At 49.5% G+C, this 13,746-nt stretch overlaps 1 protein-coding gene across 7 annotated transcripts in view; it reads left to right on the top strand.

Moving 5' to 3' along the window:
• The window catches only part of CUNH10orf90 (chromosome unknown C10orf90 homolog), a 226,865-nt gene that overhangs the window by 129,502 nt on the left and 83,617 nt on the right, over window positions 1–13,746 (top strand). For 2 of the 7 annotated variants that reach the window (XM_077762975.1, XM_077762971.1), the window contains one exon: window positions 8,863–8,952. The exons of 4 other annotated variants lie outside the window; for them this stretch is intronic. In XM_077762975.1, the coding sequence (XP_077619101.1) occupies window positions 8,907–8,952 (46 nt within the window). In that variant the 5' untranslated portion in view covers window positions 8,863–8,906. The remainder of the gene's footprint in view (window positions 1–8,862; window positions 8,953–13,746) is intronic. One more of the 7 variants, XM_077762972.1, reaches the window with a different exon arrangement.

Raw genomic sequence — 13,746 nt, 5'->3', positions numbered from 1 at the left:
GAGCTAAGTTCATCTTTACCTTCACTAGGTTACTCTCATAGCGGCTGTATATCCACTGTGCTCACCAGTCGTACACAGGAGTTGTCTTCACCAATATATAACATTGTTATTTTTTTACCACTTGGATAGATATGAAATGGTCTCTTATTATGATTTTATTTTCACTTCTCTATTTACTAATGAGGTTATTCAATGAACAGATATATGTATCCATATCTATCTATTCGGTTCAATTGTTTAGTGAACATTCTGTTCTGAGAAATATGTATTCTGTCTTTGCCTATTTTTCCATTGGTTTACTAGTCTTTCCCAAATTAATTTATGGAAGTTTTTTTTATTATTGTGATTCTAACTCTCTATTTTGGGAGTTGCAAGTATCTTTTTCTAATTTAGCTTCCTCTTTTTATCACATCTACTAATGGTCAGAAATTCTTAAAAATGCTTGAATTTATCAAATATTTATTTATATAGTGTTTGATGTGGGAACATTTTGATTATGATTCCCAAAACCATAAAGGTATTAACTGTTTTATCTCTTAACAGTTTTAAAGTCTTACCTTTCCAATTTAAGTCTTTAGATTATCTGGAGTTGATTTGTGGGCATGGTAAAGTGTAGGGAACCGATTCTGGTTTCTAAATTAATGACAACTAATAGTTCAAGCATCATTTATTATGGTTTGTTTTTATCCATGCCACCTCATTATTTTTCACATTTCACATATAGGGGTGTCTCTTTCTGGGTTCCTTATTCTTTTCCGCTAGTCATTTTTGTTGTTGTTGTTTATTCCTATAGCAATGCACTGACGTTTTCTCTACATCTTTAAATTTTGATATCTGATAGGGGAAATTCCTCTGCCCTGACTATCTGTGTGTCTGTCTTTCTTCAAAAGGTGGCCTATTGATATCCCTACCACTTAGTTTTGACATATCGCCTCACACACACGAAGAGGCTGTGCTCATCTGGGCATCTCAGAGAGTCCCACAGGAAGCTGAGCATCGACAGCTAGGCTGTGCTAGCAGCCTCTCATCCCCAGTGGTGGGAATATTCTCTTAGAAGGACATGAGAGTCTAACCTGCTGGATGAGGCTGGAATTGATGAACCCACTTTTCAGATGAAGACATTAAGAAAAGGCACGTGACTTTTTCAGCCCCATTTGCTCAGGTAAATTTTGCAGCTCATGCCCATAGGCAGTGTTACTTCAGTGTTACTCTTCATTCAATCTCAGGTTCAGTCCCACCCGGGCCCACCCAGTTTTTCAAGAAGCTGGAGCTGCTCTACTTGCTCTTTCTGCCCAAGTGCCCTTCTCATTTACTTCTCTAGTCTATTTAAAAATTATACCTGCTCTTACGCTTCTAAAATTCCCTTAGATTGGCGAGTGTGTTCTCCCTCTCTTTGCTAAGACACCTGGAAGTGCTAAATCTTAGTGTTTGCTCCCTTTTTTCACCTTCCTAAGACCCGTGGACCCACTGCCAGGAGTCTCCCCTGGCACCTCTCCTTCTGTCTCTGTGCAAGTGTAGATGAAGGAAAGGCTCTTCTGGGGAGCTAGCAGGAGAGCAGTAATTACTGAAGCTAATGCTTCAGCTCTCTCTAAAGTTCAAGTTCATTAGTGAAACTTTATCTTGTCATTCTAGTTTCTGGTTTCTGATGAGCTGGTACTTATTTTGCAATCAAGAGTAAAAATGTTGAATTATAATAATAACTAGAATCATTAACTTTGCTAAAATGTTAAGCTGCCTATAAGCTCCATGCAGGCGGAGATTTTCTCTCTTTTGCTCATTGCTGTGACTTCAGGGCCTACACTAGTGCCTGGCACATGGCTGATGATATATAAATATTCCCTGGAGAAATAATGAAATGAATTTTATCGAGTCCTTTCTATGTGCCATGCCACATCCTAAGGCTTTTCAATGTGTCTTCTCTCTCACTGCTCATAATAACTCAGTGAAAGAGATATCATGATCCTTATTTTACAGATGGGGAAACTGAGGCACAGAGAGTTAGGGAACTTGTCTCGGTCACAAACTTTTGTGTTATTTATTTTTTATTGAAGTACAAGTAATATACAGTGTTATATTAGTTTCAGCTGTACTTGCAGTGATTCAACTTTTCTTTTTGGTTTTGGTTTTTATTTAAATTCCAGTTAGTTAACATACAGTGTAATATTAGTTTCAGGTGATTCAACACTTCTACACATTACTCAGTGCTCTTCACACTAAGCGTACTCTTAGTCTCCTTTATCTATTGCATCCACCCCTCTATCCACCCACTTCCTCTCTGGCAATCACTTGTTTGCTGTATTTAAGAGTCTGGATTTTTGGTTTTCTCTTGAAGTTACACATTTTAAGTGGTCAAGCTAAATTCAAGTTCTTATCTGTGGCATGCCCAGGGACATTTTCTAGCATCCAAGAAGTAATGCCTCTCTCCCTGATGGTACATGAATGGAGATGCTGTTTATGGAAGCCCGAGAATCACTGTGGTTGCATTCACATTTATGGGGGTGGATGAAAGGGAGGCATCATTAAGTATTTGTTTCTTAGAGTTGCTATAAATAGACAAGTAACCCAATTTAAAAACAAGCAAAGGATCTGAATAGATACTTCTTCAAAGACAATATACCAACAGCTAATAATCACATGAAAGGGTATGTAATATTTAAGTCATTAAGAAAATGCAAATCAAAACTACAGTGAGATGACACCGCACACCCACTGGTATGGCTGTAGCCAAAAAGATGGACAGAAATGGGGCACGTAGGTGGCTCAGTGGGTTAAGCATCTGACTCTTGATTTCAGCTCAGCTCATGATCTCATGGTTCGTGAGGTTGAGCCTCATGTCACGCTCTGCACTAACAGCTCGGCATCTGTTTGGGATTCTCTCTCTCCCTCTCTCTATGCCCCTTTTCCACTAGTGTGCATGTGTACTTTCTCTCTCTCAAAATAAATAAATAAACTTTAAAAAGATGGACAGTCTCAAGTGTTGGCAGAGATGAGGAAAGGTGGAACCCTTGTACATTGCTGGTGGGGATTTAGAATGGTGCAGTCACTTGAGAAAATAGTTTGACATTTCCTCAGGAAGTTAAACCTGGAGACCCAGCAATTCCACTCGTAGGCAAATGACTGGGAGAAGGCCAACCTATACCCACATACACCTTGTACATACATGTTCACAGTAGTGTTATTCATTAAGACATAGAACAATCCAGCTGTCCATCAGCTGGGGAATAGATGCACGGTATGTAGTGAATCCACGCTAGGGGAGATTATGCAGCCATAGAAAGGAATGGGGTCCTCACACATATAACATGAATGAACCTTAGAAACATGATGTGCAGTGAAAGAAGCCAGACATGTGAGGCCATGTGTTGTATGATTCCATTTATAGGAAAAGTCTAGAATAAGCAAACCCAGAAAACGAAGATCAGCAGTGGCCAGGGACTGGGCTGATGGGCAGTAATGGGTGGGGGGCTTCTCTGAAGGGCAAGGAGAATGTTCTGGAATCAGATAGTGATGATGATTGCACAACTTTGTCAATATACAAAAACCATTGAGTTGTGCATTGTGAAGGGTAAACTTACAGCATGTGATTTATAGCTCAGAAGAGCTGTTATTTAAATTTTAAAAAATCAGCTGCTGGGGCACCTGGGTGGCTCAGTTGGTTGGGTGTCTGACTTTGGCTCAAGTCATGATCTCGGGCCCTGCGCCGGGCTCTGTGCTGACAACTCAGAGCCTGGGTCCTGCTTTGGATTCTGTGTGTGTGTGTGTGTGTGTGTGTGTGTGTGTATGCCCCTCCCCTGCTCATGCTCTCTCTCTCTCTCTCAAAAATAAATAAATGTTAAAAAAAATTAAAAATTTAAAAAATGAGTTGCAGAGAGGGAAGCCCAGCTGGGAGAGGTGAGTTAGAAGATAGGGAGAGCCGCAGGCCAGGGCTCTCTCCTTTGAGCCAGACTCAGCCGCTCCCCAGCTGGAGCTGCTCTGCCACTCTCGGGGCCTCCGTGTCCCTTCCTCGCAGAGCGGCGGGTACCGACAAGCTGGTATTTATGACAGCCTCGGTCCTTCTGCGCCTCCACGTTGAAGGGGGTGGTTTCCTGGGTCTCGCCTACATTTAGGGTCTGTTAGAGCAGGAGGGGCGGGGGCGGGGAACAGGGGACTCTGGAGTTTTGCTCAGTTAAACAGCAGCAACACCGATAACAATACAAGTGGGAAACCCACCCTATTCAACGCCAAAAGTGTGCCCAGCGAGCAGAGCAACCTTGTCTCCCTGGCCTGCGCAGCTGCTAAGTTATCGGATAGCTGTGTAGACGAGGGGCCACTCGGCTTCCTACACAGGAGCTGGGCAGAGTGTGTGTGAGCGTCTCTGAGCCGGGGCTCTTGGACCTGGGTCAGGGCCAGCAGCTCCCCGGCCAACAGGGCCCCAAAGATAATGTGTGCGCCTAGCGGCTCCTACATGACAGCGTTTCCTAAGTGAGAGACTGACGACCGGGCGCCCTTGGGCGCTGCACCACCCCCGTCTGTCCAGCCCCCGGGGGAGCCTGTTTTCCTGTCCGTGGGCTCCTGCTCCAGGCGGGGCTCGGCCAGGTCGGGGGTGAGAAACCAGAAGCCGCACGGACCCACCAGTAACAGTGACGTTGGTCCTCGGGGAGGAGGGGAAATCCACAAGGACATCTTAGGAAAGTATCCTGCGGCTCATGTACATCACGAGCCCTGAGCTGGCACGTTGCCCTGGTCGCGTGGAGTGTGTGGCTCTGCACTGGGCCGCCCGTGGCTCCGGGCCCTTCCGCAGGAGGTGTCAAAGGCGCCATGTCTTCCTTGCGTGTTGGTCGCTGTCCAGGCCCGAACTGAAAGCACACAATTCACCCTTGCTCATCCTGCTGAAAGTTGCCTGGGGGGTGAGGGGGCTGAGGGGGTCCTGCTGCCGCCTGGGATGCCCCGGGGGAGGGGAGCCCACGTGGGGGTCTCTTTCTGCTCGCTGGTGTCCAGAGCAGGGTCCCAGGTCCCACCTGTGAAGGCAGAAATGGCCCCCCTGCCATCAAATCACTCTGTGGCTTTCAATACAAGGTAATAATGACTCTTGTTCAGGGAGCTGGATGTTCCTTGAAGGAGAGAGAGCACGTCGTGACGTTGTTTTCCACTTGCTGAAAGAAGCCGGCAGAAGTGGAGACGCTGTGTTCTCACACGCACCCCTTCAAATGTCCCCAGTGCCTTGTGGCTGGCCATCTGGGGACAGGGCTGTGTGGCAGACCTAGACGGTGTCCCCGAGGCCACGCAGGCCCCTGCACCATCCACCTGTCACAGATGGGGAAGCTGAGCCTGGGAGATGGGTCACGGCTGAGTGGCCAGGTGGGATCCGAGCCCAACGTCCTTGCTGCCTGTCTGGACTTAGCCCGCTCTGTCATGCTGTGTCCCTTTTAAAGCCAAAAGAAAGGAGGAAACAGTGCCTTCTTTCATCCTCTCCCACTGCTCTACCTGCTGCTGAGACCCAGGCCCGCTGCCTTGGGGAGTCTGCACTCTCCTGGGGAACCCGGCAGAACCCCGTCCCCCACCCCCAGGCCCTCCAGCTCACAGTCTTTTTTGAGAGGGGAGGTGCTTTCGCTCCCTTTCACACTGGTGCCCCCACTGAAGGCATTTGGGTTACATGACAGAGCCCACCTTCGGTCACTTGCTTACCTCTATCATGGACTTGAAACCAGACCTCCTCCCTGTCTCCTCTCCCTGTACATGTGGGAACGCAAGGTGGGGGGAGTGATTATTTTTCAAAGAGCTTTTAAGACGATTACTAAAATGATCTATCCATGTGTCTATCTCTCTGCCCAGCCTACCCCTCAAAAAAGAACTCTAGTGTTTGCTAAGAAAATATTAGCCAATCAGACCAACAGGAATTCAGAATGAAAGGCAGAAGATAACCTGCAGAAAAAACTGAAAGCAGGAACTTGAAAGAATATTTGTACGGCCATGTTCACGGCAGCGTTATTCACAATAGTCAAGGGTACCAGCCACCCAAACATCCACAGACGCCTGACTGGATGAACAAAACATGGTCTATACACACAGTGGAATATTACTCAGCTTTGAAGAGGAAAGATGGGGCGTCTGGGTGGCTGAGTCGGCTAAGCGTCTGACTTCGGCTCAGGTCATGATCTCTCGGTCTGTCAGTTCAAGCCCCAAGGTCGGACTCTGCTGACAGCTCAGAGCCTGGAGCCTGCTTCGGATTCTGTGTCTCCCTCCCTCTCTGCCCCTTCCCTTCTCATACTCTGTCTCTATCTCAAAAACCAACATTAAAAATTAAAAAAAACAGAAATAAGGTTTCCAAAAAACTAAGAGAAAAGAAATGCTGATACCGGCTATGGCACATATGACCTTTGAGGACACGCTCAGTGAAGCAAGCCAGTCGCAAAATGACAGACACTGTGGGCGTCCACTTATGTTAGGTTTCTGGAGCAGTCGCAGTCACATTTGTGGAGATGGAGAGAGGACGGTGGTTCCCAGAGCCTGGGGGATGTGGAATGGGGGAGTTCATTTTCATGGGTACAGAGTTTCAGGTTCACAAGATGAAAGAGTTCTGGAGATGGATGGTGGTGTGCTGACAGTTTCACAACAATGGGGACGTACTGACTGCCACAGAACCGGACACTGAAAAGTGGTTAGACGGCACCTTTATTTGTATTTTACCACAGCTGAGGGGGTGGGGAGAAGAAGACAGCCCGTTAGGGGAAATGATCAGATCCACACTGCATTGAAAGAGGTCTTGTTTTGTGTCTCAGTCCCCCATTAGGCTACGAGCTTTTCCAAGGCAGGGACTCCTATGCCCCATTCATCTTCCTGACCCCACCACCTAACCCAGGTCCTCAAAATGTTAGGTCCTCACGAAACGTTTGTTGCACTGAGCTCACTGTGTGGTTACTGACTACTGTGCACTTGCACGGCATCACGGCTTACGGAATGCTGGCGTGTGCACATGGTCACATTTAGTCGCACAGCCCTTTGCCCTCTCTCTCCCCCAGGGGAGTGAGCCCAGACACCGAGGGCCGGAGACACGGTGCGTCAGATTCCAGGCCTCTTGGAAATCGGCTGTATGATGGCTACAAAATCGGTGGAGAGGCTTTTCAGACCTCTTTATTACCTTAATTTTCTGAGATGAAAATTATATGTAAAACCGGGGCTGATAACACATTCCACTTTCTCCAGGGCCCGTTGTGTGTAGGGCACTGTGCCGAGCCCACAAAAACCTTTCCTCGGCTCATTTCCTACATCGCAGGCCTACAGTGCCTGTGTCAGTATGCCTCTCTGTCTGAGGAGCAGACACGGGCTTGTGTGGCTCGTCCAAGGTTATAGCATTGGGACATGGTATCACCCCGGCCCTGCCACCAAAGCCCAGGTGCTTTCTCACGCTTCTGATGCTATCAGGTCTACAGATTCTGTCCCATTTCTACCTTTTCTGCATGGACAGTGATCATTAATATCGTAAAGTCTTAGCTTGAGGCTTACTGGTTAGGTGACCCACTTCCTCACCTGTAAAATGGGGGGGATAATAGTGCCCATTTTGAGCATTAAAGGAATGAACACTGAAACCAGCATGGGTTATCTCGCAAAGAGGGGGAAAGAAATTTCAGGCATTAAGATGTACTAGTGACATTGGCCAGACTCCAAGCCCCTTGGGATTAGCCAGTGAAGTCTACCTTGGTCTGGTGTTTAGGAAAAGGCGTACAGAGGCGCTGTCCATTTACACAGTGGCCCATGCTGCCAGTGCCTTGTCCCCAGGGATGGAGCCACTTTCCTTATGAAACGGTGTATTTCATTTGAAAGGCAATGAGTTACATAGTCAGTTGATCCTGTCCCACTTTGGACTTGGCTGTTGCGAACTCGCCCTCAGGTTGTGAGTCATGGACGCCAGCGACCTCTCCGGTCCAGGCGATGTGGTTCAGTGATTTCTTCAGCTCCTTTTGCTTCTTTTATCACAGTTTTACCTTTTGGTTTTCGAATTTACCTATTTATTTTGAGAGAAGAAGAGAGAGTGGGGTAGGAGCAGAGAGAGAAGGGGAGAGAGAATCTCAAGCAGGCTCTGCGCAGTCAGTGCGCGCAGAGCCCGATGTGGGGCTTGATCCCACGAACCGTGAGATCACGGCCTGAGCCGAGATCAGGAGTCAGACGCCTAACTGACTGAGCCACCCAGGTGCCCCTGCACGTTCCACCTTTTGGAAAAAATCCTTGTTGCTAATTATAAGCCACCTCAGATGCGGTTGGGTATAGATGATAAACCCACGTTCATTGTAATTTAGTGTCAAGGGTGTTTTATTAAATTGTACAAAAGCAGATTGTTCTTATAATAGCTTGCGTGGTAAACAGACTGTTATATTGCCCAATGTTTTAGATAAACCGGCTTGCAGAATCTGGTCACACATTAAAAGCGGGTTATTCACATTAACATTGTGATGTTTTCTGAATGTATGTTTCTACTCAGGGCGCTTTTAAACAGTAAAAATGGTTCTTGACAAGAGGACCAGCATCATCAAACCCAGGCGAAAAATAAAGTCCTGGGAAGCTGGGGACGGAGCTGAGAAATGGGCATCTGACCGCGGGAGGCAGATAAAACAGCTCTTTGTCTCACACCTCACAGTGCCCCATGGAAAACCTTTAAACAGAGCTTGTGAGAACTTTCCTTACTTGTCAAGGCCAAGGTGGGCTCCCTCCCCCCACCCCTGGTTGCCATGTAAACATTCCAGTGACTTCATCACAAGTACAGCTTTTAGAGGTTCTTCGGCCCAGGGCGGAAGGTGGGAGCCTGCCTCATTCCGAGAGTGGTTGGTTACCAATGTAAACTGTGCCTGATTTCTCTCCCTCTCTCTCTCTCTCTCCCCGTTTTTTTAGCCAAACACATCCTTGTCATTAACAGACCTTTGAAACTGAGTAAAATGTCTTTGAAATGCCAGTGGAATATGATAAAAGTGCCCGAGGAAGGTATGTTGTGATTTCTCCCCCCACAGATGTAACTCTTCTCAAAACAAAATAATTTGTTCGTTCGTCACCATGCAGTGAGTGTCCTCAGCCGGCCAGGTGCTGGACGGGGATGAACAGGACGTCCTCTGAAGGCCTCGGTCCGCCTGGGGGCAGCAGGCTCATGAACAGATCATTACAGAACAGCGTAGTCAGACCAGAAGGTAGTGACAGCCTGTCAGGGACACGGATGCGGGCTGACCTGTGCTCCTCAAAAAGACATGGAGTCCTAACCCCCATACCTGCGAATGGGACCTTATTTGGAAATAGAGTCCTTGCAGGTATAGTGGAGATGAGGCCAGACTGGAGGAAGGCCAGCCTTAAAGCCAGTGGCCGCCGCCCTTGTTAGGAGAGGGGTTTGCAGACATAGAGACGAAGGAAGGACGTCCGTGTGGCGGTGGACAAAGGCCAAGTGACAAGGGGCGCAGACATGGGAGTCACGCTGCTGTGCGCTAGGGAACGTGAGCACGGCCAGCAACCCCTGGGTCTTAGCAGGTGACAAGGGAGGATCCTCGCCGGGTCCTTCAGAGGTAGCATGACCTGCTGGCACCTTGACTGCGCATTTCTGGCCTCCAGAACTGCGAGAGAATACGTCCCTGCCGCCTCCCCACTCGTGATGACTTGTTGCGGCAGCGCCAGGAAACGAACGGAGCGGAGGGCGTGTAGGGCGGGGGCAGCCACGGAGCCCTCCCCGGAGGCGATGGTCATGAGCTGTATCAGGGCGTGAGGAGGTAGCCGGACGGGAAGGTTGGGAAGGTGGTACCCGAGATCGAAGAGACGTCTGGGAAGTAGCGGCAGGCTTCTTCTAAGGGTACTTCGCCTGGCTTCCTGGAGCCCCAGCGGCCCCGACACGGGAGCTCAGGTTTTTATGTGTATGTTTCCCACGCCCTGTTCGAGGAGGGGAGGGCAAAGTGGGGAGGGATCCTTTTGTGAGAGTTTTCAGAGGAGCCATAAGGTCACAAACTGGTGATGTCAAGGGGATTTGGGGGGAGCCAGACAGGAGACGAGGCTGGTGGGGTCACCAGCTTGACCGTGACCTTGCCAGGAGCAGGCAGTACTGGGAAAAATAAACAGATGGGATGGAGCAGAGCCTGTTTCGTAAGAGAAAGCAGGCCTTGGCTTTCCGCTGGACACTGGAGGGGAAGGAAAGGGGACGCCTCAGTGTCTACTGTGGGTGATAGGAGAATGGTGGGCACTCGCCAAGATGATGGATGTGATTTGGCAGGGGAAGGGGAGGAGGGGGTGGAGGGGGAGAGGAGGAGGAGGTGGCATCTTGGGGCGAGTTGGGTGGTTGCCTTTCAAACTAGCTGAGCGGGAGGTGATGTGGAGGCTGGCTCCAGGGGCTGGTGCTCACAGACGAGATCTGGGTCTTTGGTTGATAAAGCGAGCCAAGGCCACGGTGCGTCTGTTGGCAGAAGGGCCCAGAGGGAGAACAGGATGGTCAAAGAGACAACCCGCAAAGCAAAGCAAGACACAGTAGCCGGGAGGAGGAAAATGGAAAACCCGTTGTTCCAGAAGTCAAAGATGGAAAGATCTTCCAGGGACACTGGGTAGCTAACAGCGTCAAACCCCCCTGAGACGATTAGTGTAACTTAAATGGGAGCCGTAGTGCTGAGAATCATCCATTTGGAAATGTTTTCAGAAGGCCTGGTTCAACGTGGCGAAAGCTCCCGTGGACTGTAAATGAGGAAAGGCATTTCCAGACCCACGGGGGGACTCTGGATGTGCCTTCTTGTCCCTGATGTGCATGAGGGAGGAATGCAAACGTGTGCTCGCTAAACTACCTGAAGGCTGGGCGCTCATCGTTTACACGTGCCTCTGATGGAGTGATTCAGCAGGCAGTGCGTGTCCGCGGCGTCTGCGGCAGCACCGTCAGCATTGTTGGGTGCTGTGCGGGGATCGTAGGCGCTTCCTTGCTCCTACGCTGTGCTTCACCCGTGGTGCTCCTTGCTGTTCTCGAACTATGCTGGATTTTTCTGCTTTTCTCCTGTAAGCCATTTCCACCTTCTCTTTCCCCTCTGTTCAGGTTATGCCATCTTCTGTCCCCCCACTTCTATATTTGTCCAAACTCACGCCATCCTACGGGGCCGTTTCACCCCAAACGCTGCTGGGGTCCCTTTGGCTGGCAGGGCTCTGTCTGGGGCTCGCGGAGTTCGGAATAGCGGAGCCATGAGCGGGAGAGCCTCTCATCATCTATGCCTTAGTCCAGGGCCCCCAGCACCCCGAGCGCTACATAAATTCCTGCTCTGGACCCCATGGCTGAAGCACACCTTCCCCCAGAGAGGAAATCTGGATTCCAGGAGTGTCCGGCTCAGAGTCTCTTGATGTCTTCAGTCAATGCGGACGCTTGTGGCCCCTGGAAAGGGGATCAAAGTTGAGGGTGAATGGCTCTGGATGAGTGGCTGAGGCTGATGGAGACAGAAGCATGTATGGTCCTTCCAACCACCTTGGGAGAGGAAACCTCTTCAGACTTGCCGTTGTGCTGACACCCTTCCCGGGGCCCAGAGGACCAGAGCACAGGGCACCCAACACGACTGATCCATAAACCAGCAATGGGTTGTGGGCTCGTCAGGCTGATTTTTAAACTCGTATCAAAATAAAAGCCAGGATGCTGGCGTTCTTGAGGGCTTTGTTTTAATGGAAGCAAGTGGTTAAGGGTCCCACTTGGATTCCCCAGATATGGTTTTCCAAAAGCCATGGTGTGGCTTCCTCCCAGGGCCTTAAACTCCTCATTTGTGGAAGAGCATGTTGGCTTAAGACCAGCAGTGTTCTTGGACCCCAGCTTCATTGAATGCTTCGGAGGGCTTCCTAAAATGTAGAAGGCCGAGTCCCACCAGAGTTTCTGACTTAATAGATCTGCAGGTGGGCGGGTGGGACTCGAGAATGTGCATTTGCGAGAAGTGTGCCCGTGATGCGGAAGCTTGTGGTCCAGGAGCCCCACTGTGAGGTAGGGCCCCTTTGGGTTTCCAAGAAGCAGGGCCTGAGGCAGGAGTTGGGAGACATGTGGGAGAGGGCGCGCCCCAGGAAAGGGCTATTAGAGGGTCAGGGAGGCCTGACGGGGTACGGTCTGGCCCTTGGCTTACACTCTGGAGCAGAAACAGAGCTTTCCTGGCTTTTGTACCTCTTTTGTGTCCCAGCCCTGGCTGCGGGCCAGCATAGAGAAAGGTGCAGCATCCACAGAGGACCGTTCTCAGAGAAGACTGAAGCTGTGAGTCACTGCTACCCTCTCAATAGCTGGGGGATGGGACAGCCCCCCCGACCCCCCACCCTAGCAGGGCGTGAGCGGAGACAGCTCCAGGTTCTAATGTCACAGAGGAGAAGCCAGAGGCAGGGAGGTCATGTAAACTACACAAAGCAGCAGCGCGGGAATTTGGCTCTGGGCTGCGAGATTTCTGTGATGGCACCTTGGCTGGTATATGTGCTGCAGGTGCATAGGGCCTGCCCCGCCGTCTGCCACTTTCCTCTTAACCAGGATAGTTTCTTGATGCAGAGTGGACTTGGCCGGCCCCTGTGGGAGGTCTGGGCCAGACCAGCTCCCGCTGTGGAGAGAAGGAGCAGACTGGTCTGGCCCCTCCTGTCCTTGAACCAGGAGCAAGACCAAAGCCACGTGCGATCCGGTCTGGTTAATGCATTTTCTGTATTAGGGAGGTGAATCCCTTTCCCATGAAACTGATGGATTCCAGCTACTGGAAAAGCCCAAATTCCTATCACTCTTGTTCTTGTTAACCTGCCCCAAGTATCCCCCAGCCTTGTCTTACTTGGAGATGCCAGGGCAGGGTCACTGGATGGCGGGGACCTCCATCGGTGGTCAGGTAGGAAGACACAGGGGATGTGTCCTCCCTGCATGCCAGGTGCTCTACTAAGGTCTTGATATTCATCATCTCATATTTCTTATAGGATCTTGTTTCCGCTGACACATGGGAAAGTAAGACTGACATTTAACTAACTTACCCCCAAGTTACTTAAATTGACCTAGCTGTAGGTGGACAGGGATTTGCATCAGGGTCTTTCTTTCCTAAATTCTATGGCTTTAACTCACCTCCTCATGTCCTTTGAGGTCATCCTATCTGGCATCCTCTTTTGTGGCTTTAGTCATACCTCATTTTCACTCAAAAATAGCCTCCTGGTTCTAAGTTACAACTTTACCAGTTTTGTGAGTTCTTGCACATACTAATTTTTTTCTCTTGATGTTGGATTGTCATGTGGCTCATGAGTTTGACCCCTTTCTTTCAAAAAACAGTGCATGGTAATACTTACCCGTGTTGCTACATAGACTTTATATTTGTTGTTTTAAAGGCCCTAAATGTCATCCAACGCATTGACCTCAGTGTCCCCAGCTAGTCTGTGATGGGCGTAGCCGTGGTCCCTGCACAGATGTCTGCCTCCTAGTCCCCAGAATCGGTGGGTGTCCTGCCTTTCATGGCAAAAGGGACTTTGCAGATGTGGTTAAGAACCTTGAGACAGGACGGTGATCCTGGATTATCTGTGGGTCCAATCTGAGCACAAGGGTCTCTATTAGAGGGAGGTGGGAGGGTCAGAGAGAGAAGAAGTGATGATGGACACAGAGCTTTAATGACGTGGGGCCACACACCAAGGAAGGCCGGCAGCCTCTAGAAGGTGGAAAAGGCAAGGAACCAGATTCTCTCTGGAGCCTCACAAAGGAGTGCAGCTGCCCATCCTTTGACTGTAGCCCTGTGAGACTTGCACTGGACGTCTGACCTCTAGAGCTGTAAGATAACACATCTGTGCTGTTTGAAT

The sequence above is a fragment of the Crocuta crocuta genome, unplaced genomic scaffold (genome assembly GCF_008692635.1).
Source record: "Crocuta crocuta isolate KB4526 unplaced genomic scaffold, BGI_CrCroc_1.0 scaffold466, whole genome shotgun sequence".
Lineage (NCBI taxonomy): Eukaryota > Metazoa > Chordata > Mammalia > Carnivora > Hyaenidae > Crocuta > Crocuta crocuta.
The sequence above is the reverse complement of the archived record's forward strand: the minus strand, read 5'-3'. Positions and strand labels throughout refer to the sequence as shown.